At 37.5% G+C, this 27,647-nt stretch overlaps 1 protein-coding gene across 3 annotated transcripts; it reads right to left on the minus strand.

Moving 5' to 3' along the window:
- Positions 1 to 8,134: 8,134 nt before the first annotated feature.
- Positions 8,135 to 15,956, minus strand: TMEM33 (transmembrane protein 33). Of its 3 annotated transcripts, XM_065737097.1 has the most exons (8): positions 15,884 to 15,956; positions 15,708 to 15,772; positions 14,562 to 14,656; positions 13,948 to 14,135; positions 12,972 to 13,039; positions 12,076 to 12,209; positions 9,748 to 9,831; positions 8,135 to 8,347 (listed from the first exon to the last, which is right to left on the minus strand). In XM_065737097.1, the coding sequence occupies exons 2-8, from the start codon at positions 15,762 to 15,764 to the stop codon at positions 8,218 to 8,220; spliced, it is 756 nt and encodes a 251-aa protein (XP_065593169.1). In that variant the 5' UTR covers positions 15,765 to 15,772; positions 15,884 to 15,956; the 3' UTR covers positions 8,135 to 8,217. The 3 variants fall into 3 exon arrangements, with proteins under 3 accessions (XP_065593169.1, XP_065593168.1, XP_065593170.1); XM_065737096.1 differs by having other exon boundaries at positions 15,708 to 15,935; XM_065737098.1 differs by lacking the exons at positions 15,708 to 15,772; positions 15,884 to 15,956 and adding an exon at positions 14,841 to 14,882.
- Between the last annotated feature and the right edge of the window lie 11,691 nt (positions 15,957 to 27,647).

Genomic DNA, 27,647 nt, shown 5'->3' on the forward strand with positions numbered 1-27,647 from the left:
TCAAAACCTCCAAATGGCTCTGGTTTAACATACCAGTGCAGGCACCTCTTTTAACTTTAAAGCTTTTTAAATACTGTTTTCCTGAAGGAAGATTTTACACTTCTGAAGAATTTGCTTTTCTCCTGGGGGTATTACTTGCATGTCTGAACAAAAATCAGTGGGAATTATACCAGGATGCATGCAGCTACAATCAAATTAGGGAAACAGGAAAGATTCATACAGCTCTGAACCTGTCATGATGCAAGTACATCCAAAGGCATACACTTAATGGTTATGTGGGAAAAAGGGAGATGGAAAGATTCTGTGTCAAAAGTCCCACACCTACACATGTAGGAAGTGACTTCAATGCTATGGAATTATTCAGAACTCACCTGGATGCAATCCTGTGCAACATGCTCTGGGGTACATTGCTTGAGCAGTGAGTGGACCAGATGATCTCCAGCAGTCCCTTCCAATCTCAGCCATTCTGTGCATCCATGTGAATCTGGATTCTTGCTACTGTAATTATTGTGACTTATAACTGTAATGATTAGACAAATGTTTTAAAATCTTTATTATGGGATGCTCTCAGATCATCCCATTAGGATCTTTTAACTTCTTGACAGTCATGACAAACATTATGACATGCGAGTAATTATTTAGTTAAATAAATCCTAGCAGGAAAATTTCCTTCTAAATTATTCTTTCCGGTTATTCCCTTTCTAATGTATAGGACAGGTAGATGCTTGTAAAACCAAGGTACAATAAGCCATGAAAAGACATTAAATTTAGGAGGAAAAGGATTCTAGTGTAGACAATACACACACAGGTGAACATTAAGTCGAAGTGTTTTGCTTCACAGATGCAAGTCATCCACTAGAGGTCATTGGTTTGGAATAAAACTAGCGCACAAAAGAAAAATCTCATTTAGATTCAGCCAACCAAATCGTAGATAATTTCCAACTTTTATGGAAAAAGAATTTGTAAAGATAACAACAGCCACCCCCATCCTAAATCAGAAAGCTAGTTAAAATTCCTAAAAATCAGTGCTATGTACATACTCTTCTGAAGCAACTGCTTTTAGCCTGAACAGTAATATGCAGACATTTATAGAAACATGAGACTGGAGGAAGCTTCTGGTACCATTAGATCTAGTCTGCTGCTCCATCTGTCATACAGTCTTACATGAACAAAATAAGCCCAAGCTCAAAAGCAGTTTGGCTCTTCTGCCCCCAAAACTTTTTTTTTTTAAGAAACGTGAAATCATCTTGCCATCTGCTTTAGAAATGTACAAAGGCAAGAGATTAAAAGCACCTACTCAGTGCAAGTATCTTTTTAAAGTATTCTTCCCTTACAAAAGTGTGATGTTTGGCAGAGGAGCCTGGCAGAAGGCAGGGTGAGACTATAAAAAAATCGAATATGTTCAAATGGGAAACAATAATTAAAATGTGACATTTTCATCATCTGCTGCTGTAAGTATACATACACAACATCAATCCCCAGCACATACACACTGGGGTAGAGGTAAGCAGGCCATTTGGCTGCATCAAAGCAGTGTTAAAGTTGAAATAATTAGAGTTGGGAATAGGACCACTGGGTAATTAAGAAATGCATACTAAACTGATGTGTGCTGCTCTAACTATACTAAGGTCTCAAAATTCCTTTGTATTTCACACTTTTACCAGTGTTATGCCAATGAACATACGAGAATTCAGAATTGTGTTTTAAGTCAACTTTCTTATCTCCACATGTTATTGATAAAAAAAATTGTTAATAATAGCTTTGATTTAATCCTTCTACTGTTTTCTGTGTTTAGTCAGACCCTAACTGAAGCTGCTATAACTGAAAACACACAGGAAGAAATTGCAAAGGCAAATGTCACACTGGTCAAATTTTCTAGGGAACAAAAACATAAATCCAAATAATGCAAATCCAAAAATGCTAAAACACACATACATAATCTCAATCTGTCTTTTCACACTGAAGCAAACATGTACCAGGACAAAAATCTATTCAGGTCCACATATGGAATCTTCCCATACATTGTTAACGTAGAAAGTAACAAAACAATGTGAAAAGAAAAAAACCGCTTAAAATATACCAAGAAACCCAGTAGCAATACAGGTCATAGTAAAGCTTTATTTCTTTACATTCCCACTACAGGAGTCTCAAATATAATGGACAAAACCACATAGTCCCACAGCAGCTTTATTTTTCTCTCTAGGTACATCAAGACCAGCCTGTCCACTCTCATAAAGCGCAGCAGCATCTAAAGATTCCAATGTTATTTTCACACAGAATAAAGTAGACATAACTTAGCATTTAAATTTTCTAGTTCTATCCAGAGGATACTGACATCACAAAATCATGGATGGTAAACTGGGGTTTGTGGAAGCTATAGTGCACTACAGAATTTCCACACCTCATTTACCTAGGAGCTGAATTCTTTCCCATTTTTCCCCCCAGTCTTTTCTGTTTATCCTTCTGTTTCTACCTTCACAAAAAACTGCAGCTGACATTAGCTCTTGCTGATAACCTAGCCCTGCACCTTCATCTCTGATTTTCACCTTGATTTTCCTGTAAAATATCTTGACTGGCTGATACACCATCTCCATCCAACAAACTTCATCTTTCACATTACCATAGTGCATTCACAGAAGCACACACTGCAAATTATAACATCATGATCCTCACTCCTTCTCAAGGAAACTGGTTTCTTCTCCCTAGGCAGGAGTCTGGACTGCTCAACTTACATCCAAAGAAAGATGCGAGTCAAGCACATGGAACTCCAAGAGAAATTAACTCCCATTGACTATTTTGTTTTAAAGAGTAAGATCTTTTGTGACTCCTTAGAATACAGTTCATGCTATTGCTTCTCCAAAAGTAATGCAGGACTCCAACTCTGTGATAGCAGCCAACACTGGCAGAATAAAGCCCATATGATTTGAGCTGGGGTTGAACAGAAGTCAGCACTCAAAAGAGTCGTCACCAATGAGCTAAGCCCACGAGAGGAGGATGACACAGGGTCATGTTTATATGCCATACTGGTTCATGATTTTGCTTACTTCTTACAAAAGAAAATATTACACGGATATAAATTCCAAGTAACATGCTAGCTAAGACCAGTTTTTCAAATCAGCAGTTACTTTTATGTAGCAATGTGACTATGATTACATCACACGAAATAACCTATCTGAAGAGTCACAGAAGGAGACAGGACTACTGTCAAAACAGTTAGATAACCTCCTCTACTACAGATCTGCATGGAAATCCAGCAATAAACTGAGCACATAACCAGGTTGTCACACAAGATGTTACAACATACACCAGGTGTAAAACAGAATGGTTCCAGTGAGTGAAAAAACAGGGATTAGCTTTTCATTTTAATATGCAGCTTAATATTTGTATCTAGGAAAGCAAACAGGAAGCTGCGGCAGCTCAGTACTCCCTACACTATTCTAAACAAAAGGAACAAAAACCAAAACACAAGCTTAAGAAATTCAGCATACGAAGATTTTGGTCAGGAACACAAACTGAAACCTAAACTTGAACAAGCACAGTTCTGCAATGTAACATCAATAGTATTTTACATCCAGAAAAAATATATATACACAATTTGATTTCAGGAACATCAACAAAACCATAGCTGTATCAATACAGAAAACAATTTAATTTGTTTTGAAATAAATACTTGACATACAAAGCACATACAGTGAGAAGGGTCACAATAAATTACTAACGGAGTTACTTGCTCTTTCACTGAGAAAAGCCCTTGGTATTTCCAATTTTATACCATCAAATTTATCATTCCTGCTGATTTAAGCACAGCACTAAACAAATATGGATCCCAATGCTTTCTTTCACAGGTACTGGCATGGATAATTTACTGCAGTGATCCAATTTGAAAATCAGTAGGGACCGGTAAATTGCTGCATAAAAGAAAGAGCGAATGAGGTGCTTTTTCCTTAGTGTCAGCAGCCTGTGATTATTATGTTTATTAGATTTTCCTGAAAGGGTTTCACATTTTCTCAAATATGCAGGAGAACTATATTTCCCCTCTGAGCCTTACATTAGCATTTTGTGCCTCAGTCCTTGAATGCAAGTAAAAGATGAATTTCTCAATTCATTTGAGAAGTTTGTACCATCTGGATGGCACAGAGCTAAGCAATGAAACTGCCTTACCTGGGCAATATCTGCCATTATCATAGGGCTAGATTTGCAAAAAGGTTAATAAGCAGCACTGACAGTTCATTGAAAAGGTACTTTTGAATTTAATCTTAAATTTGAATTCAATTACACAATCCATACTGATAATGTATCTTTGGAATGAAGGACTGCCAGAGAATCTGTAAGGCTTGACTTTTCTGTGATATTTTTAAGAAACTTACACCACATTAAAAGTTCTATTACAGAGATAACACTATTTCAATATACTTCAACCACAAATATATGCAGCGTTATAGACAACTGCAACAGATCAGCATAGCCTATTAACATCTGGTGCAAGAAGTGCATGATCCCACTGTCACATATTCCTTTCCTTGACAGAAAGAGCCATGCCTAGTTCTTGCAGGTAGGAAACATTTTGATGACACTTTAAAAGAACATGCTCTTCTAGCTTTATGATCTTTCCCAGCCTTAATCTGAGCGTTGCAAGGTACAGCGCTTTTTGGAAACAGGACCAAATCATACATGCTACAGTAACAAATCACCAGCCCCTCCAACGTCCAACTTTTGTTCTTTCCTCATGTTGTTTGCTCCACTAGAGTTCTTTCATCACCTCAGATCTTTCCTCCCTCACCTCAACTCTTATCTGTAAAATGGACAAGAATTGTACTTACTTAATTATTGTACTTACTTAATTTGAACAACAAACATGGCAACATGGGTGCCTAAAGATAAAAAGGTCCAGCATGGACTGTGCAAAGCAAACAACTTAAATGATTCATTTGGACACTACTGTCACAGGGATAGCAGCTCAGAAAGTTTCAGAACAAACAGCAGCTCATGATTATAATAAAAAAATCACTAACACGAAACTTAAAATGTTGACCGATATTGCTCCCTTTGAACATCCATCGTAGAACTATCAGCATTTCAGCTGTGAAGGAAATGAAACTGAAGACCGACAGCACAAAAATGATGAAAATATGAAAAGTTAAAGACAATAAATGAAAAGATGGATCCAGAAGTGGAATAATGTGTGTAAGAAATCCCAACCAGCAATAGCTGCTCCCAACAGACCCAATTGGTACTGGTGTTTTATTTACCTATAGGTGAGAATAGAACAGATAAGCATTATGCTAGAATATCACATCTACAGCAGACTCATGCTCAGCAAGGGGTACATCTACCCCCAAGTGCTGTTGCATGAATTTTTAACTTACTGAAGTTTAGACAATAAGAACAATTACCAGTGTGATTTATACCAGTGGAAACAATAACACTACCTAGTATGCAACCTTCCTGTGTGACAAGAGATCTTCTGCTTCGTATATGGGGTTCACAAACATTTTTACAGTCCCTTGCAATACTTCTCTGCTATCACAGACTTCTCTTATAGCAAGCTGTTGACAGCAAAGCAATGTGAATAATAACAGTTATTAAGGAAGTAGGCACCAGAACAGAATGTTTTTTGTTAGCACTGAGAAAGCTTGGTTTTACCAGGAAGGCCACAGTAAATAAAAACGAAGCTGATACTGAGTGCAGGTCAGCTGCCTGATTTATTTTGCTTGGAAATTCTTATCCCTTTATTCCATACTTTCGAGGCACTCCTCTAAGTTTTAACAAGTCACAAGCAAAATCAGTTTTGTCAAACAGCTCTTGACACAGCCAAGAGCACTGTACTAGCCAAATCAAGCCCCGGATTTCTCTGCAGACGATTCCTAATACCACTTCCTAGAAAAAAAACGTTCAAGTTTCATATCCACATTTAGACTTGTACTGTAATCTCATTCACTTATTCCTTTTAATCTTCCTTCCCCATTCACAGAGCTGGATCTCAAACTTAGCATCCATCAGTTACAGCTGCAACCTATCAGACCCAACCCACAATCAAATTTAATGATAGCATACTGTTAAAGGAACGGTAGACTACACTCATAATAGCTGTCTTAAACCAGAACTTGCTCAGAAGAAACATGTTATTATCCTTACACTAACTACCAAAGCATTTATTCGCTTATCATTCCCAGGATGGGAGATGAACTCAGGTGACCAATTCAGAAGTGAAGAGCCAAACAGAGCCTGATGTCACCACTCAAAAACACATCGTATGAAAAGGTCTAAAACAGTGCTTGAAGACTTGAAGCAGTCAGAAGTCAGACTAGATTTCTCCTCTGAGATTGTTACTGCAGCGCCTACTCGGGTTAAGTTTTGAAGGAAAGAATAATACATTTTTGCATTGTAGAAGGCAAAAATGTCTGTAATGTGATTTAGAGATGCACAAGATGCCAAGTTGTCCCATTTCAAGAGTTGCAGTGGCAAATGTGAACACATAAGCACAAGACTGCATTCTGCTCAACTTCCAGGTTCAAGCATCAGCACATTCGGTTAAAGAGAAAATAAGTTTGAAGAGGCTAGCAAATTACATTTAACACTTTTTATTGCATAGAAATTTTCGGTTTTATAAAATCCTCAAGTTACAGGATATACATATAGTGAATCTTGTTGCAAGTCTTAGCAGCTGTAGAGCAGTACTGCATGCAATTGCTTATGCAGTATGCAAGTGTTCTATAAATAACTAATGTTCAGAGAGAAAGATGCAAAGTCAAAGAGTATCATATTCAATTACCAAAAACAGGTCTTTGTCAGTACCAAGAGGTTGAGCAAAAAGAAGTGTGTAAATACACTGCTCTAAACTAGCAAGCTAACACAATTGAAAAGGCCAAATTACATCCACATTGCAAACAAGATAACTCAGTAGTTACACACTTTGCTCTGAGACTGTTTTTCAGAAGCGTTTCACATTTCTCTGACCAAGGAAGAAGAGTAGAGTACCTCAGGATTTTTACAAAAGGCCAATTACCTAATTTAATTTTACGCAATTAGCATATTAACATTAGCTATAGAAGATTAGGCAAATACTTTGCCTTGAACTTATGGAAAGGCATTATATTCGGACAGATAATACTTTTTTTCCCCGTGACCTACCTTTCAGCTGCTGGGTGAATACACAATCAGCACTCAATTTAATATTCACTTCTGTAGTCATGATACTACCTTCAGATCAGTCATAAGATGGATTTATGCCAAAAAATCCAACAGCAATTTGTTTCAATAGCTGCCTGAACAGGTGCAATCCTTTATGCAAATTTCCCATCACAATGAGAGTCTCAGAAACTGGAATAACAATTTATATATAGAGCTAGCTAGCGATTAATTTTCTAAAAAGCAGACATGCTTGAATTACTGCAGTCTCACATTTGTGTAGACACGAACACATCTGCAATGATTCTCCAGAAGTTACAACATTTACATTGATTAGTTCACTTAAGAGATGGTTAAAAGTTTAAGCATTGAATCTTAGTCTGAAAAGCCTCCAGGTCAGCAATTTGGCTTATAAAACATCTTGCTTTGACAAGACAACTGAATTCACCATGGTCAGACTCTGAGATTTCTCCCAGTAACCTAACAGAAGGCTACACCATAAGGTAAGAGCTCAGAAGAGTTATCTTTAAATTATATTAGCAGAAATAGGCTCTCCTTCTGAAAAGGTGTCAACTATGCCATCTTGATGGCCTTTAAATGTTGTTAAATTAAACATGGGCCATATTTTCCATTGAATATAATAATTTAGACAATAATTCCACAGATATTTAATAAGCAGAAGAATACTGTCCAACATGTACTGCATAGGTGTATGTACCAATGCTACCTGCTAGAGACATCCTACCATAGCAATGGTTCCAGCCACTTTAACCTACTATGCACAGGCTTCTTAATTTTAGTTTTAATCAGCATCCAACAACTAATGATTTCTAAAAACAATTCTGCAAGACTGGGCACATTTAGGACAGAATGCAGCTACTTTTTTCTCCACCAATTACCATTATAGCACAGAAATTTTAAAGTTTTGTTGACTTGTTTTTGATATGCTAAATTTTATATTATCTCCAAGAAAAGCAAAGACATTTTTATACAGACTGGAGTGAGATCAGTGTAAAACCAGAAATTTAATCATCAGCAGAAGTGCCAGCTGCTCATAATGTTCACAACAGAAGCATGTCTGAAATTTCGCTACGCAGCAGTTGGTGCCAATCTGCTTATAAAGGAAATGCTGCTGAGACATAGTCTTCTTACAAAAACAGGGCATGAGGGCTTCATTATTAAATGTTCAACAACAATTCTCAACTCGGTGAAGAGAGTCCTGGGGAATAAAAAAAAGACAAAAAACAAACAGATTTAAACACAGAATTAAAATCTTCTAGCATTCACCAGAGGCACTAAATCACCCTTTTCATTCACTTATTTTCTAAATAAAAAAAAAATTAGAACACGCACTAATTCTAGTTAGCAAATTCCTCAGATCAACTTGCATCCTACAAGCATTTCACAATTCTTGTAGTTTAAATGCTAACATTTTTAATCAACTTTAACTTAGCAAAGATCAAACAAAGACACCAGAAAAATTCCACGTTGAAGCAGAAAAAAAACCCTAAATCCACAAACCAAAAAGAAACCAAAACACTCACTGCAGGTAGGAAAGAAGAGTGACCACTTTTAAAAAGGAGCATAAGGATTCAGGAGGCAGTGAAAAGTGGTGTGTTTGTATTGCTTCTCATTAGAGATCAAACAACCCTGCACTCTAAATTCAACTTTTTAAAAGAACAACTTCAGAAATAAAACCTGAAACACTAGCACCACTTGAAATTACAGAAATACAAGAAACTAGTCCTATTAGAAGTTTGCTTTCTTGCACAACATTCTTTTTACATAAAAGAAAACATGCTCACAAATATTTTTCACACATGTAATAAGACTGACAGATTTCTTACAAAACAGTAGGAAAACGGAGGCAATAATACTTACGATTCTAAAACCTGTCTCTGCATACCATAGCAGCCAAAGTTACTGCTTTGGTATTTTATTAAACCTTTTCCTAATCAGACAGTGATCAGATAGGAATGTGAAATCTATGAAATCTTACAATATACAAAATCTTGACATGAGAAAAATCCCAAAAGAGCAATGCCCTGAGCAAATCCTAGAAATATTTATAGTTTCAATGTTTGAAGCACTGAAAGTTGGTCAAGTCAGTACTAAACAAAATCAATAATGCTCTATTTCATTTATAAGTCTTACTTATAAATTTAATTAAAGGAGGTACTGAATATGTTTGAGATCATACACAGACTCCTTTTTCCTCCAGCTGACATTATACAAGTCTGTTTGTGTGTATGTTTGGACCTAGAGAGAACCAGAATCTAAAAAATACCTTTCTGATAAATGGTTGCAGAACAATTAAAAGACTCTTCCCCTAAAGCATAGTTTTTAATTACACAAACATGTTCTGAAAGTTCCCATTCAAGGACAGCAGAGCACTTCAGATGAGTTCAGTTACGTGACAAATGTCACTCTAAATCAATTGTGGCATTTTTTTTTATTTAAAACAAACATACCTACACATCCAGCTATATTTCACACTTTGTAACCACCATTTGCACATTCAGCATTATGTGTTATGCATCCACTACAGAATGAAAGATTTCTGACTATCTAAACACCACACTGTTGAACACTAACTTCCAGAGTTGACGTGCTGCTTACCGGCAGTACGGGTTCCGTCGAGAAGAGTAGCGTAATGTCAGAAATCTATAGTAAATGAATGGCTGGAGCAGACTCCCTTGACCACTGAAAGGGAACAGAGAAGCAGAGGTTAATGCTGATGTAAATAAATAAATGAGTCAGGGTTTTCCCTGAGAAAAGCTAGGACACTACCCCAGCTCAAAAAACCAGGCTGGGGCCGTATTTGCTCAGACAATCTAGATCTGACAACAAAAAACGTATATATCCATACCTTCACAAAGGCAGAAGCTTTAAGAAATGTGGCATTACTGCATTTCTGGTGATGGGTAAAGAATCATAGAAGTGACAGTGCAGGGTAGATCGGTATTAAGGAAAAGCTTGCTGGACAAGCATGAAAATTGATGCAAGTAGTCCAGTTACACTGAGCTTGTTCAGCTCCCCGTAGGGTTCAGATTATATAAGCACAACATCTATAGTAACTTCTGAAAAAAAATCTTAGGACACAATGGAGACTATTAATTATGTATTAATATATTAAAGCTAAATAAACTGTTTCAGTTACTCTCAAATGGATCTTTGTACTTCACAAAGTTGCTGTTCCATGTGACAGAGCTGCAATCCATACACAGCAAAGCACAGAAATACCTTGAGCTCATTTAATTCACTGAAGCTTCCTTATATCATGTAATATTAAAAACCTGTGTCAAGATGGACACCACATCACAGTTCCAGATTGGGGAAAAACAAAGTCTTACATCTGTACGGTATTAAAAAGCAATTTAATGCTTTTCATTTAATTTTAGAGAACAATTTAACGTTCTCTAAACTTCCACTACAGTTGCATTTAACCTTTATACTGCTTTTGCATTTGGTATGTTACCTGTTACAAGTTGCTACTAGATGACTTACCAACTAGCTTCACATCACATACAATTCAGTATGTGATGTGAGAATTCACTCTATAGAGAGGAAAAAAACAACAAAAGATCTCCACCCAAAAATTTTAGAGCACTCGAATGTTTCAGATACTGAATACAGATAGTATTCATCAGCTGGTAAGAAGCCTTAGAAGGAAATACAAATGCTTCAAGCCCTGATGGATTAAGTGTTCAGCTGCCTCACTTCAAGATAAAGACAAACGATACATTCCATTAACTTCCAAGAAAACGAAGCTTCCCTCCTTATGCCTTTGAGACCACTCAGGACAAATACTCTCACTGCACTGACATGCATAACACAAATATTCCCTCTCCAAGAAACTTCAGTGATTGGCAGACTGTTAACATCTATGTGACTTGAGCAGTACTCCAACTTACACACGTAAGATCCCTAAAATGAATTCAACAGGCTGCACACAAACAAAGCAGGCAAATCTAAATAGAATTAATAAGGGTCCACGGTAAGAAGTAACATGGGATAGGACAATCTGATCCTGCTTGCACTCTTCTAGCACCATGAAATTCCATGCCAATTAACCTTCTGGGACCTCACAACCAAAACTAAGAGTAAACAGACATTTTCAGAGAGGCTAAAGATCAATACTCTGTTACACTGTCCAAAATTTTACATACTGAATGATATGGGTGAAACAAGTTACAGACCTGAAAAAACCTTTGACTCAACAATGTCACTCATGCTATGAAACAGAGAGCTGTCTTTTCTTCCATGCCCAGTGGAAATGGTTTACAGGCTGGTTTGGCCTGGATCCATGACAATTGGGGCGAAGGACCCATGGATGCACACCCCGGGAAAGGGAAAAAGGAAAAGGGAGATGGGCCTGAAAACAAAACAGCGGCAACGATTTGACAAGAAAGCTGATTTACTAAATAAGATATTGGAATGCAAAATAACACAATATAATTGGAATTGAAGCTAACAAATCAAATAAAATGAGCGTCTGAGAAGGCCTTATGCTAAACGCTGAAGGCGGGACGGCAGCAAGCACCTGCTGCTAGGTCACTCCCAAAGGAAAGAGTCTGTGTCTCGTGACACACAAACAGTTTTTATCTTTCCCTCTGAGCAGAAAATGGAAAAATACAAAGCAACACAAAGTCCTCTGGGGTACGTAGTTCTCTTCTGAGACAAATGCACTTGGATCTACCCATGATTCACGGAGCTGGAGCATTAACTCTAATTCCCAACGCACTACATGTTATGATGTGGAATACCTATACCAAAAATCATAAAACCATGACACCCAACTACACCAGAATGAAATCTAGGAAGCAAACTAAGCTCAAGTATGATAAGACAACTATATACACAGAGATCCCTGTAACGCACAACATTAAAGAAAGTAATCACACGCAGGAAGTCCCTAATTCTGAAAATATAAATGTTAATTCTTACCTGAAGAGCATAAAAACTGTGGCTGGCATCAGAAAAATTTCATTGCAAGCAATGAATTTTAGAATATTCTGCTGATTAGCATTCAGTTTCTCTAGAAGATTTCTCAAAAAGGGCAGACTATTTGAGCCTCGTGCCTTTAAGAAAAGAAGCACAAGAAAACATACAGGTGATACTAATCTTCTCCAGCACAAAGTAGTATTAACATCCACCATTTATAACTCACTTCAGTAAGTGACTGAAATTAATACTGCAAAGAAAACTACCTTTAAGAAGTGTGGAGCCCCCATTAGAATAATCAATAATCTCAAGAATCATAGGTGCATAAAATTTAATTAAAAATAAAGTGTGTTGTAAATCCCCCATGCACACATTTCAGCTTTAAGTGCACAGAGCCAGCCAGCAGCCTTATTCTGTCCACTAGGATGAAGTGCCTATGGTAGCAAGACCAAAGTACTGGAGGCTGGACTTGCTCTAAACTGTAGAAAACTATATAGCGAGCAGGTGGTTCACCTGACCAATATTATTTTGCTTCTTGCCTCACCCTCAGTTTGTCATTCCACTACTGAAATAGAACATTTGACTGCATAGGATATGGTTTAGCCTGAAAAGACAGATAAGAAGTTTGGACCACATTGTTGCACACTATTGACCTCCTTCAAAGAGGACAATTTCAACAGAAATAATTGGTGTCAGCTTCAGCATATTACTGAATTATACCAGAAGGAGAAAAAAAAACTAGAAGACCTCTCGGATCCCGTGTTGAGATTTTGTACTACACTTTCACTCTAACTCCTCTAACATAGCTGAAGGAAACCACAGCTGCAAGTCCCAAACTTGCCTATGAAACCCAAGTTCCCCAACAGTATTAATCATATTGTATACCATGTCATACTTACATCAAGAACCTTCTTTGTGTATGTGGCAGCATGAAGCAAAGAGAACAGCAGAACTGGGAAAATACTCACTGAAGCAGGAATAAGGAAAATTAAAGACTGCAGAAGCATATCATTTCCCACAACATTATGCAGGAGGTTGGCTAGAATCAGCAATACTTGAGTAAGACACATCTATGTTTAACATCTATATTTATAGCTGTTCCATTTTCTCCTTAGATCTTTTCTTTGCTATGCATTTTTCTTAGCTTTAAAATCAATGTATACATATGAATGCAAAAGTAGAATGTAAATCACTATTATACATCAGAGGACTTCTACTGAAATGCATTCTTTCTTCATGACATACATGTAAGGTTATTACTTAAAATCCACCGTATGCATATACTCACCATACTTTTGTAAACAGATGCTACAAAATGCATTTTTATCTCTGAAGAACATGCAATTGCAGCAATTCAGAGGGCAAGTACATAGACATTCCTTGGCCAGAGACATTCTAAGAGTAGGACGTTAAGCATACACACAAAGCAGCACAAAGAAGAGCTACTTCAACATCAGCTTTGACAAGCCACAGGAATAAGCCCTTTCTGCAGACTGTTTAGTAATTTATCTGAAACAGTTATTACAGAATGATTACAATCTACATGGCGTATGTCTTACTTAAGTTATACATAAACCACGTACTGGTCATAAAGGAAGGCTAGTAGTTTCCTCTTAAAGGATCACGTGCAATTGGGCATAACATTCTCTGAAATCCAAGTTCCAGGAAAGAAAATAAGATAAGGATCACAGACTACAGTGCACTACATACAAAGGTGATTAATCTGAATGTGGATCAATCCTACTTTACATAGAGTATGTTCATGAATAGCAAACATACTTTTATTTTTTTTTGTTTAAGTCACAGTGTGGGTGATGAAAACAATCAAGTTAAGATATTTAAGAACATTACCAGGATGACTCAAGCAAAGGATACTTGTGACAGGGTAGGAATTCACAAAGATAAGAGAGTACAGCAGGTAGTGGCAGCTGTCCTCCAGCAAAACCTGGGCCAGAAAGGCCCTGCTAAGCTGGAAGTGCGGAAGCCTTTGGTGTAGTCGGAGAGCACTAGTGAGAGCATTTGCCAGCAAGGCACGCTGATAGAAGCTTGCTGCTTCATGCAACCTGCAAATCATCAGAGGAGACGTTACCATATGAACCAAGCCCCGTTCAGAAAGAAGCCTTTCACCCCTGAGAATTGCATCACAATTGCACAGTACTTTTTGTATTTCTATTATCACACATAAGCACTGTTACCAAAGACACTTAAAAACTGGGAACAGTGACTTACTGCAGATGCTGAAGGTGAAATAACTCAATACGCTATTCCATAACTATACCAAAATGGGACTATTTGCCAGATTGCTGAGCATTTTCTAAACGTATCAACAAATGTTTAAAGCCAATCTTAAAGAAATTAGTGAAATCTTTCCTCACAACCCAACAAGCTGAATAATAGAAAGTTTCTCTCACATGGAAAACCACTCTATGAAAATGGAACGTAGTTACTTGTAAACTTTTAATGTTGTTTCACAATGTTAAAATACATACCCTAGAAGAGGCAGGACAAATAAAGCAGAGCAGTAAACTGTGAACAAGCGGGAAATCCACATTGCTGTATCCAATTTGTTAGCCATCAGAAATTGCTACATTGAAAGATAATAAAAACAGAACCCCAAATAAGTTGGTATCTTAATATTTGCATATGTTGAAAGTTCTTCCTTCAGTATTAAATTACAGCCTCGACAAGGATCAAATTATTGCCTGAAGCAAAGGAAGCATTTTCATCCTGCACGATACTAGATTGATATGACATTATATTGTACTAACCAGATTGCAAATAGCTAGGCTGACTCAGAATCAAAAGGCTCTTTTGCAACCTACAAGGAAACAGAGCCCTGAGATCCTCTGTGGAGGTAGTGTCTCTATACAGACCAACCTCATCAGGCAGCCACCTTCAAGAACTTCTCATGTAACATCTTTAGATCAAGCTGACTACTGTAACTATCATTCCATGGCTCGTTTTAAATGAAATTTCAAGCAGATGGGCCTAGGAACACTCCAGTTCTTAGGGGAGAGAAAAAAGAAGTAGCAAACTGAAGCTAGCGTGACCGCCTCTGAAGGAGAAGGGCACGACTTTAACTAAATAAACAGAATTCCCAACACCTCGTGTTTTTCAACACCACTCAGCCACAGACCATTTACACGGTCCCAACACCAGGAAGGCTCAAATGAGCTATGGCACGTATTCAGTTACATACATCAGGATGCTGCAGCACTCCTCGCAGGCTGCTTATCCCTACTTCCACCTTTTGTGCACTCCATTCCGTGTCTGACTGCAGCCAGGAGCCCTTTTTTATTATTATTTCTCTTTTCCCCTCCCTCATCCCGAACCAGCCTGCGAAACCAGCTCTTGCCACCAGCACTCCCAGCCTCCTTGTGTGAACACCACGAGAATCCAGCTCACTAAGCTACAGCAACGCCGCTGCCATCGCACGCCGACGGGTATGCAGTTACTTCCCCACGAGTGAAGCTTAAAACGAGACATTCCCCACAACGGCGACACACACCACCAGAAAGCAGAGCTGCTCGTCCCCCCCCGAGCCCGACGGGCATCCTCCGGCCCCAGGGCCCCGCTCCGCGCCCCTGCCCGTCCCGCACAGCCGGGCCTACTCCGCCCATCCCGGCACCGCTCACCACGGCTCCGCCGCCGGCTCCGCCCTGCATGGGCCCGTTCTGCGTAGAGTCCGCCATGGCTGCACCTGCGGAGAGAGAAACGTCTCAGCCGGGTCTGGGATCGGATCAGGACGGCCTCAGCTTCCCATCCCGACTACCGGCCCTCTCCACCCGCGGCCCGCCCGCGCGGGACGCACCGAAACCGCCGCCGGGTCCTGCCCCGGATGCGGCCCGATATCACTTCCCGTGCCCCGTGCGGCCCGTGACGTCACGAAGCTTGGTGGGAGATGCGGCGACGTGGGGTTCCGAGCTGTGTTGCGCAGGCGCAGTACGTGCTGCCTGCCTGCGGCCTGGCGCTGCGTCTGCGCAGGGCGTCATCAGATGCAGTGCATGAGACCGAAGCAACTGTCTAGCAAAAGAAGACAGACAACCTTGAGAAAGAAGCCTTCACCATTTGGCTTGGCCTGAGCTCTGGTGTTTCTCTCAGGGGTGTGCTTCAAGTTCCCCCTCCTGGTGACGCAGGTTCCAGAAATGCAAGCCACCTGCTCAAGTTTCTAATCATTCCCAGATGCTTTTGATTACTCTTGAGCAGAAAAAAAACAAAAGCCCCATCTTTTGCTGTTGGAACAAACAGCTGCAATCAGCCTCGTTTCTGGCATGTGATGATTAAACTTAAAGGCTGATTGGAACAGACTCTGGAAGGCACCAGGAGAACATGTAATGAAATATGTTGATAGGAAAGTAGCAAAAGAAGTCAGCTGATAAGAGTCTCAAATATCATACCCATTACAAGCAAGTTAAAGCTTTGAGCTAATTAGCACATTTCAAAGTGAAGATGCAGAATGTGATTTTTCTCTTCTCTTCCAAACCACTCATCTCTTGTTAAAGTGGCTGCAAAGCAGTCACAAGAACTGTGTACTATTTTGGGGTTATTCCCCAGGTGGGGAAGACTATAGAGTAAGCAGCACTTGAGAATTGGAGCATTCTGCATGTTCTCAAACGTGCAGTTAAAAGACTGATAAACACTTATGTTAAACTGAAATTAAGACTTTGAACATAGCCCATGTAAATTAAGTTTAATGATTACCAGATTGTTTTCTTTCTTACAAAATAAAATATTAACTTACATAGATTTACATCTTTAGATAGCATGGATTTAATTTTTCCAAATGTAAACATCACACAGGGAATAAAAATAAAATAAAAACCCTTCTGATGAGTCTTCTGTATTATATATTTCTTAAATAGCCCTTGGAAAATAAATGCATGTTGTTATCAGGACTGTTTATTCAGTCCTTAACGTTCGTAATGCACAAATGATTGAACGCACACACATGTAGAACATTCACTTCTAGAGTCTGGTTTGTTTTCTGTTAGTCATAACATTACATTTTAGCATTTTATATTGCTGGATGTGGCTCTGGGCAGCCTGGTCATGTGGCTGGAAGGTTTTTTTTCAACACAGACCATTTTATGATTCTATGGTTTTGCATTTTCTTCTTGTAAGTTGTCTTCACAGATCAGCCGTAATTTCACTTAAATAGAATGTTATTATATTGTTTATTCCTAAAATTAAACTTAGAAAACTTAACTAAGAATCAGGAAAACTTTATCAGGAAGATCAGACTTGGGTCTATACTGCTGAGAAGTTGTCATTTATTTTTGTATCAGTTTTCCTGTTCCTTACATTCCCCTTCGCTTTCATTCTGCGTCTATTGTTTCTTCTTGTTCAATATATTCTCTCCTGTTGAGCAATTTGGACTTCAGTACAGTTCATTTCAACTTGAGAAAAGACATTAACTTGTATCTTCAGAAATTAAGTTTCAGCTATTGGCTTCTTCCATTCCCAATTCTTCTCTGCTGTAATATTGCTGATTGAGCAGAGAGAAGATGCAGAAATTGATTCCTATGTTATTAATGATTTGGTTTTGACAGCTGTAAGGGGGTTCTTTTGTACCATCAAGGCACCAGTTTGCTTACTTTTGCTGCCATTGATGATTGATTGTTCAGAGAGGTAGAAGAGTATTGTTGTAATTGCCAAGGACTTATCTATCTCATTAGCAATCAAGTCCCATTTCTCCTCCATGGCAGTCCAACACAATCAGCACAGACATATCTGAAATCATAACTAACACATCTGTTTAACTCTGGTACATTTATAAGACCAAAGAGAATTATTGGCACTTAAGGTACTTAGGATCAGCTTTCTTAATTTAAAAAATAATGAATATTAGGAGGTACATTTTGACATCTCAGGCCCAGACATCTACTTCCACTAAACCACTTTGAAGCCTCAAGGAAAAGAGTAAAACATATCTTACAGACAGTATATGTTTCATATATTGAAGAAAATATGAATGCTTTGCATTTTGTTAGCTCTGGCTGAGTCTCCAGACACTCACAACATCAGTGTGAGTTAGATATTACATGGAGAATTTAGGTCAAAAATGCTAGTGATTTGAGTACACGTGTAAAAGCAGTGCTGTAGCTGGGATGACAAGGGAATTCACTGTTTCTGAGTCCCCATTGCCACTTTATTGCATTTGGAAACACAGAGTGACTCAGAAAGAATGTACAACTCCATACATAATTTGAAGACAGTTTGCATATCTTAAGAAGATGGAGGTTTTTATGGTGTTTCAGATTACTAAGAACCACATTACAGACATCACGAAACTATTTCATAAAACAATTATTACTAAATAAATTTGGAAAACTATAATAAAATATGTATTGAAGTTTACATGTTGCCTTAAAGTTAGACATTTTACTGTTTTTCTGTTAGTGTCACAATCAGTATCATACAACTGCTGTGGTCTTCAGTAGCCTCAATTCCCAATTATTTTAAAAGAAGTTGGTGTATCGTTGTTTAAATGGTGTTCAGCACCTTGCAGCACAGAACATTTGTGGTTCAGATGATGATTTGTATTTTGTTCTTCTTGACTCATTACTAGTATCTGTTATACAGTTTTTAATTTATTTCAAATAAAAGAGAGACCATTCTTATAAAGCCAATAGGATTGCAATTCTTCATGGCCAAACTAGCTCCACTGGCTCCATTATTTGTATCTGTAGTGTATAACACAAAGCTAAAATAAGTTTTTATGCAAAGCTGTAATGAACAATTTGGTTCTTGTTTGTGGTTATCTCAAGCTGGCTGTCCAAATTTCAAGAAACAATAAAGGACATTGGGTCAACCAATGCCTGTTACATTTTTCAGAATCAGAAACAGAAGTCTTCTGTCTCTCTCTACGAGATTTCTTTATGTTTTTTTGCTTGATGGTCTGTACCAATATCAAATGTGGTTTTCTTTCTTTACTCTCACAGCAGGAATTTCCATTTACTCACCCTTCCAGGAAGGATTAGCCTTTTAATTATGAAGTGCCTAACAAAGCAGTGAGAGGAGCCACAACCTTGTTGAAGATGTGGAAAATTGGAAGATAGTCTTCCATTTTACTTTCTATATTTTTGTAATTTCCTGTATTTTAATATATTCCTGCATTATTAGATGGATGACATAGAAGCTACAAGTGTGAGCCTAGAATGTTACAAAGAAGTATGATAAATTTCTATATAATTTGTTAAGAGCAGAGATATGAGCTTAGCATGTAGCCGAATCAGATAACATTATTACCTATGTATTTCATTTGCAACATACATGAAAAATACTGGAAACTTGGGAACAGAAAGAAAGATGGGCAAGTGTTCTTTTAATAAATACAAAGATATTTTAGAATTCTGCAGCAAGAGGACATATCAACAAATGGAAAAATGCATTGAATTATAGATGTGAGCTTTCAACTACCTGTTCTGATTAGAAATACTGCTGCAGGAAAAACTGATAAGTACCCACTTGTGTGCCTGTAGAAATATCTGGAGATGTAGTGATTAATACTGGTTGCTGAACTGAATATTGGGTTCATTGATAAAAATGCTGCCCTTCCACTGCTAGCCATGGACTACAACAAGCCAGTATGAAGATGGGGCACAAACAAATCCCACATGTAGTGAAGTTTCCCAGTGAAAACTTCCATTCATGGTGCAAGGAGTGTTTGCTATACGTATGCAAAAAAATATGCAAAGAAACATTCGCTTTCCAAAATATCACCCTGAGTAAAACTGAGACAAAAACCCTGCACATTTTGGTGACAGTAGTGCTTGACATGCAACAATGAACTGAAGACCAACATCACTATCATTTGCCATCCAGTCATATACAGCAGATACATTTGTGAGCAGGGTTACATTTCTGCCATTCATTCGGCATAAACAGATTTTTGCAGAAAAATAGCTAAGGTTGCAAGCCACATAAGGTGGCTGGAAGTGAACCACTGACAAGTTTTCTGCTTTAACTTGAAGCTAACACAAGCCAAAAACTAAATATTTTCACTCAACATGACTGTATCAGACAGAATATGGGAAATCGCACTCCATTCACATAAAAAGCCTTTCTTAAAACCACAGCAAGTGCAGGGACTGCACAGTTTTTGTTCTCTGCACGTCTGGCTTCGTCCACAAGCATCTTTAGACTTTTATTCTACATCTGTTGATATTATCCACGTTCTTAATATTGCTGCAAAAGTACCTAGAAATAAATGTTCTACCAAAATCCTTAATAAGAGTAGAGAAGGCTTCAAAGAGAAGCTTTTGATTTTTGACAGTTTTTACTCAGTCCTATACAGTTTCCTAACCAGTGTAGGTTTGAGAAGTTTCATTTATTCTATTTTCTAAATTCTTCATCTTTTATCACATACTCCAGTGCTGAGTTTTCAAAGGAACACTGAGCTGAAGATAAACTATGAAATCAGTAACTTCCCATATTATTTGTGAGATTCAAATCAGGAATAAATAGGCAGAGAAAACTGGAGGAACAACTAAGTGACAAGAATACTTGGAAATATTTTTAACATTTTATATTAAATTGTTTAAGCCGCACTGGAAAGACATGTCTCCTGTAGTTATGCTGTTGATATATTTTGGTTGTGGATGGAAGTGATATTTTTACTCACTGGTATTTGTTCATTTACCAAACATGAAGCAAATGCTTCAAAGGTATAAGTTTATATAATTAATCTCTCTATTTTTTATTTTATCCCACATAATTTGATTAGATTAATTGAGGTTTATAATCATTACCAAAAAGGTATGTGCATATTTTATCCAACTGTTTATTTTGTGTTTGTTTTGGTTTGGTTTTTTTTGGTAGCTGCTGGTAATCAATAAGAGCTCAGAACTTAGGAAAGATAAAGAATACATGGAAAGACAATCAGGTTAATTAGATTTGTCCTTCCAAACAGTCATAGGTAAAGTCCATCCATTTAAATCTGATCTAATCGTGTGCTGAAGTGGCCTGAAATTGAATGAAATCAAGCTGTCTATATCCTAGCAATGTTCTTACTGAGACATAAAAATTCTCAAGGATACCAATTAGTCAGATAGCCTACTGATAAGTCAGGAATAAGCTTCTCCCTCCATCATAATGGTTCTGATTTATATATAGACCATGGTGACTTGGAATAGAAACTTATTCTTGAGGCTTGTAACTTCTTCTTGAATTCAGTGTTCTATGTTATGTCTTTCACAGTAATGAACTTCTGTTTCTTCTTTGGCAATCTTGTGTTGCTTATATATAGGCATTTGTAATTACTTTATTGGGAAGGTAAGACACAAGGGAATTAGGGCTCAGGGAAATATCTGGCATTAAAAAAAGTAGTATTTAAGCTATATGGAGAGGCACATGTACAAAATGAAGAACTTAACACAGAGCAAGTTGAGTAAGATTATGGTTTCTGAAGTATAACAGCCAGCAGTGTATCTGTCAGTAGCTTGCAGAACAGGCACTGTGGAACAAGCACAGGGAATCTGGAAACTGTCTGTAGAAAACTGCCTAACCTCATAGAAACTGTCTAAACTCAGTTAGCTTCTTCACAGAGACTTGATGAGGATTTTGAATTTCTGAAAGTCAAGCAAATGCCCTTAATCTCATTTTCCTAATCAAAAGGATAGAAAAGAGGTAGTTTGTTTTTTTGTCACATATAAGATTGCCCTACCTCCAGTTTGTCCAAGACTACTATAAATAATTATTTTGAACCTTTGTTTTAATATATGTACCTTTGTTTTAATAGTCACTAAGGTAAGGGACTATATTAAAAGCCTTGAAATTTGAAAAATATGACATTCTTCTCATGTGATTCCTTCAGAATCATTTGTGTGTTGAGAAGAGCAACATGTAAAGGTTAAAAGAATTGTGATAGGAACAGGCAAAGAGATCCAGTTCACATGACATGAAAAAATTCAGATATCCTAGAAAAGATGCTTGAAGAAGAAAGAGCCCAGCCAGTACTCAGCATAATTCCTCTGATGTCTCATTAGGGAAACAGCAGCTGTGAGAAGATGTCCACAACATGTGATTTCCAGTGGGTGAGGTGGGAAAGATCCATTGATGTTTGATCACTGAGAGTCATTTGTGGTATGGATTTTTAAGTGGCATTCTAGATTTAAGAGTGACAAACTGGATAAAAAGATGAATGGAAAAAAAAAGATTTAAAGGGAGAAGTGTGATGTGCAGACCAATTTTAGCACAAATAAAAACAACAACACAATAAAAATAGATGTATTAGATAAAGGAACATCAATCAGAAAAAATTCAAAGCATTAAGAAGAAAACTTTAGTAGGTAGTGTTCGCAATGAAAGGAATGTTCTTGAGGAAATGGAGATGAATAATAAGAAATGAGAGAATAATTAACATGCAGCAGGATTTTGCTCAGAGAGGGATCTGTATCATTGGATAATTTCATGGCTGAGCTAGAAAAATCCACAGGTGACTTGATCTAATATTGGATATGGTCCTACTTTAGGAGGAAGAAGAAACCAGCTGGCTCCTGGAGTCTGTTCCTATCAGCATTTATGCCATTTTGTGAAAAGTGAGGGATTTAAGCAGCAAGGCTAAAGAAATGGGACCAACCAGTAATGGGTGTGACATCCACCATTGTAAGGATAACAAATACATGATGGAAGAGCAGTCACGGCTGTTACATGGGTACTAAAGGATAAGGACTCTTAAGGAGTGATAAAAATTAAAAGTGAAGGGAAAGTAGCAAAGCAAGTTAATAACAGGATAAATATTGTCAGGAACTGCATCATTATGAACAAAAAATCAAAACATTGATTTCTAAGATACACTTGAAAGAATACAGGTTATTGGTAACCATACCATGCAGCTATTCTCAGATGTTACAGCTCACAGACTTTGTCATCAATAACATATCAACAGCCTGAGATGCTACCTTTTTTTTTTAATTATAGTGAAAAGAATCCTGGACTGAGGAATTATGAGTTCTTGTGGTTTAAAATGAATTGAATAATTAAAAAAATATACATTTATCTAAGCTTCTTATATTTTACAAAGTTGTACAACAAGAAATTAAGTAAGCAGTTAATGAGTTCATCTATACAGAAGAATTCAAGTAAAAGTAGAAAAAAGAAAATAAAAATGTAAGCTATAGCAAAATGTGTGTAATTCCTTGCCCAGTCTCTTACAATGGCCAGGAAGAAAATCTCCACCCCTACACAGATCACAATGAGTATGTATTTGAGGAAAGATTGGGAAAACAAAGAAGGTATTTGAACCTTACTTAGTTCAGCTAATAATTTTAAAAAGAGAGAGAACTAAACTGCAATATAACATTAATAAAGTTGCCAAATTGAGTAGTTTATGGAAAAGAAATGCAGTAGATTTTAGCTATCTGATCAGTTAAAAAATGGCATGATTGTGCATGGCACTGCTGGTGAAAATGGAAAAGTGATTCAAGAAACTACAGGTACACAAGGATCTGGCTGCAGAAAAGGTGGCAAAGATTAAAAGGGGAAGGCTGAAGGGTAGTTACTGGTGTAGCTCCTCAATAAAAAATTGCAAAACTGCAGTTGTTTGGTACACTTGTAACTGTATAATGACATTAGTATATAGATAGGGTTATCTGCAGTGCTGCAAATACAAAAGAGGTTGCTTTATCATACAAAAACAAGTCTGCATATCTTCAAGGTCTTGAGTAATAGAAGCAAAGCCAATTCAGTAATAGCAGACAAAATAACTATGTGGTCTCAAGGAAACCCTCTCTGTTAGGAGAATCATAGGTGGAGCTGAAGATGCCAGAGTATCAAAGCGTGAATCGGAACTGCCAACATGGTAAGCAACGTGAGAGATAAATGGAATCCTCTGTGCAATAAGAAGAAATAAGGGAATGTTATTTCCATTGCATGTGGCAAAGAATGAACTTCATCTAAAAGGCATTTCAAGCTTCTGGCCATGTAAGTTCCAGAGTAAGTAACTGAAACAGAAGTATGGAGAGTATATGGAGGGGAACAGCTGATTTCACTAGAGAGCAATCGAAGAGAATTGTTGTGTATTAATTAGGTAACACCAGAGCAGATATGCAATTAGTTAATTTAAAGTTCATACAAAAAAATTGTTGTTCATTTATATTGGCCAGACAAGAAAAAAACTCCTAATCAAACACTCAGAAACACTAAAGGTCTCCCATATTCTTTTGGATCTTCTCGTCAAGATTCCTTTTAGTTTCACTTTAAACTTATTTTGGATGCCATCCAAGCCAAGAAAGCCAGAACATTGTTCATCTGTTGTAATTCCATGCCATTCCTTAATAGCATCTGATTCCTTGAACTAAAGGCAGAGCTACCATCTGAAATATAAACAGAAAGCAGATCTTGGAGCTTTCCCTCTTTAAATCCACTAAAAAAGTAACATGACCTATTTTGTTTTGTTTTTTTCTTTTTTTTTGGTAGAGTTATCTGTGGCCCAGAATGGTACTTCACAAAGAAATAGTATAGATGATAGCATATTTTGAGTAGTTCTATATAGACAGTATACAAATAATACAAAAGAGAAGATGGCTCACCTTCAGGATGATAAGACTCGGAGGGGACTCCACATGGGAGGGATCTCCAAGAAGAGAACCTTTCCTAGTGGTGGTCAGCCCTTAAATGGGGTTTGGGAGAGGTGGAGCCAGGCTCCACCCCCTTCCAATCACACAGGTATATCACCTCCACCTGTGGCCCCATGGCTGACTTGGTGCTCAACTCAGGTGACCAATCAGTGGTTCAGGCCGTGATTCAGCAGTTCCCATACAGATGCTGACTGCCGAAATTAACTACCATCCCACTACTAAGCAACTGCCTCAAAAACGATTTCCATTGCAAATGGTTTCTTGAAGATCTGGCATAAAATAAGCAAATAAAACTTTTATAAAACCGGTTTACCTATGTGTTTGTTTGTCTATCTGTTTGTTTGTTTTCCCAGAACAAAGATGAATAATGATAACAGTTACAAACCTAATGGCATTGTTTTCCTTTCATGTCAGAGTATACTTCTAAAGATTACACGTAATCAGGTTATTTTACAACATTTTTAAACCAGAGGCATCAGCAATAACATTTAGTTAATTTTGCCTGTGGTCATCAGCTCATGCAATACAGTAAAAGTTCTGTCAATCCAATATTTGTTTCTCTTAGCTTTTCATAGTTCTTATCAGAGGATTTATCAGCTAGCAGTAAAACTGGAAAATAGTCATTTGGTAGTCAAATAGAGATGAGATACAAAAGAAGATAATGCGTAGCTTTCTCTTCTAGCCTTCATTTTGGATAAATGTTAAATTCACAACACTGAATCATCAAGCAAATGCATTTCTATTCCTAAAGTCTTTTTACTTCTGACGTTAATATAATGTAACATAGGCACTTGATGCATGAAAAAATGTTTAGCTTAGGAAAATAAATGTCTTTTTGTACTCTGTATTTGGTGTCCATCATACATATGCAAATGTATTTTAAATAATTCTCTTATCAGGTTAATGTCATGTTTTCTGGTGCACAGTCCACAGTAGAGATTAAACATTGCAAGCCTGAAAAAAAAGAAGAGCTGTTGACCAAATAATAGCTAAGGGAAAAGGCATAATTAGTGCTTAGACTTCATGTTATGCTAAAAGAATGAGTGGTTTCTCATCTCTTCTGAAGATACCTTGTTCCACAAGAGAGCTTGGTTGCAGGACAAATCTGCTTTCCTGATCATCCTTTTCCTGCAGGGGAAAAAAAAATTTGTTATAGATTCTATTGATAAGAACATTGTATCAGATGCAATTCAGGTTTTCCTCTCACTAAATCCCAGTAAATTAATAAAGCCAGGAGCAAATCTCAGTGACAACGTAGAAATTCACTAGTAAACTTAATTTCAAAGTACATTTTGAAATTCTGGAGTTATGAAGAATTTCCTGTTACCTAACAAATGGATGAAGAAATATGAGTGAATTCCCACTTTCTGTAATTTTCTCATGGTTTTACTTCAGTATTTAAGGATATTTTAAACCATTGTGATCTAATAATTTGTGTTCCATTTATACTGGTGTAACAACTTCCCATATTGCCCTTCAGGTTGGTTTGTTCAGAGTAATCTAGTTTTCTAGTTATCCAGAAACTGGATTGTGTCTACTCTTTGTTCTTGAAAACTAAATTAGGCACTGCATTTGTTGTTTGTTGTTGTTGGTTTGTTTTGTTTTCTGTTTTTTTCCAGTGAGCTCCTACAAGTATGTGTTACATTGTTGATATGACCCCACTTATTCCAGCAAGGGCTTCAACTTGCAAAAGCCCAGGAAAGAATATATAATATTTATCTGAGCAATTGTAGCATTCAGCAAAGTCTTCATAGTCTCCTCATTTGAGGCAGTTAGAGGTAATGATCACAAAAGCAGTAACGCACAAATGATGATTACAAAATAGTAGAGGCAAGTTTAGTTCATATTTTATTGCGTAATTTTCTTGTAAAATTTCATTGGTAACCCTCTCATTCAGACTCTTTCTTGTTCAGTGTATAAACCCATGTGGCATCTAACACTGAAAAAAAGGCCAGTAGAAATGAATAGTGAATAATATCTGGGACAAGAAGGGTAGTTAGGAGAAGTATTTAATACATTGAAGGACTTTTTCAGTGATGTTGGCATCACAGTGTTTCTGGCATCTGCAGATGTATAGTTGCACGATATCTTGAAGGAATGGTATTTCTCAAAGAACAGCGAAGTTTGCTAGGAACCAGAAATAGTGCGGGGGGATTTCTTCTTAAACTCTTAAGGGGACTTTCATGCTATTTATCTATTCTTTTGAAAATGGAACACTCATGCCATCTAATCACGACTTCCTTGGATTCTGAAAGACCAGTAAAAGGGACACATTGATACCCAGTGAATAGAAAGACAGTATTGCATTTTGGATTTGATCTGTTCTGTGTGTTCTTTATATTCAACCCGTACTATTCAAAAGTTGTTTTCATGAACCTAGCTTATTCAGTTGTTAGTCATCTGATTTCATACTGCTCTGTGGATCTGTGTGAATAATCTGTCTTTCCTATTGGAGCACTGAGCATCAGGCTGCTTAGCTTGAGAAATTCTTTAAATGATATCTGCCATATGTATTTGTCATACACAAATAGAGAAGCATTTCAGTTTCTATCTGTTGCCCTGTGTGTCAGTATTACAGCTGCTGCTGAGGCTGCTGAAACAACTCCTTACAAAATGCTTTGATGGCCTTAGTGCAAAGTTTCTGTCATAAAGGGATGTCATGACCCCCTGATGTCTCTCAAAGTCCCTTTTGCAGTCTGATATGCTCATACATGGACAAGGTGTGTTAGAGGGAACATGCTTGGCAGTGTGATGTGCGCCTTGGTCAGCTACAAAGTATATATATGAACGGTGTGAGTCAAGTGAGATCTCCACACCTCCATTTCTCATTGCACTAGAAATCCGCTGTAACCGGATGACACTGAGGCATTCAAATTTGTTCAATGAAAATGATCCAGAAGGTGAAATTGAGCAGTTGTGGCAGATCATCCACACCACCACCTCCCATTTCTCTCATTGTCTCTGCTTCAGATTGCTCTGACTGACTTCATCTAAAGC

This window comes from Cyrtonyx montezumae, unplaced genomic scaffold, assembly GCF_038088225.1.
Source record: "Cyrtonyx montezumae isolate F1298 unplaced genomic scaffold, pur_monq_1.0 scaffold_2, whole genome shotgun sequence".
In the NCBI taxonomy this organism is placed as follows: Eukaryota; Metazoa; Chordata; class Aves; order Galliformes; family Odontophoridae; genus Cyrtonyx; species Cyrtonyx montezumae.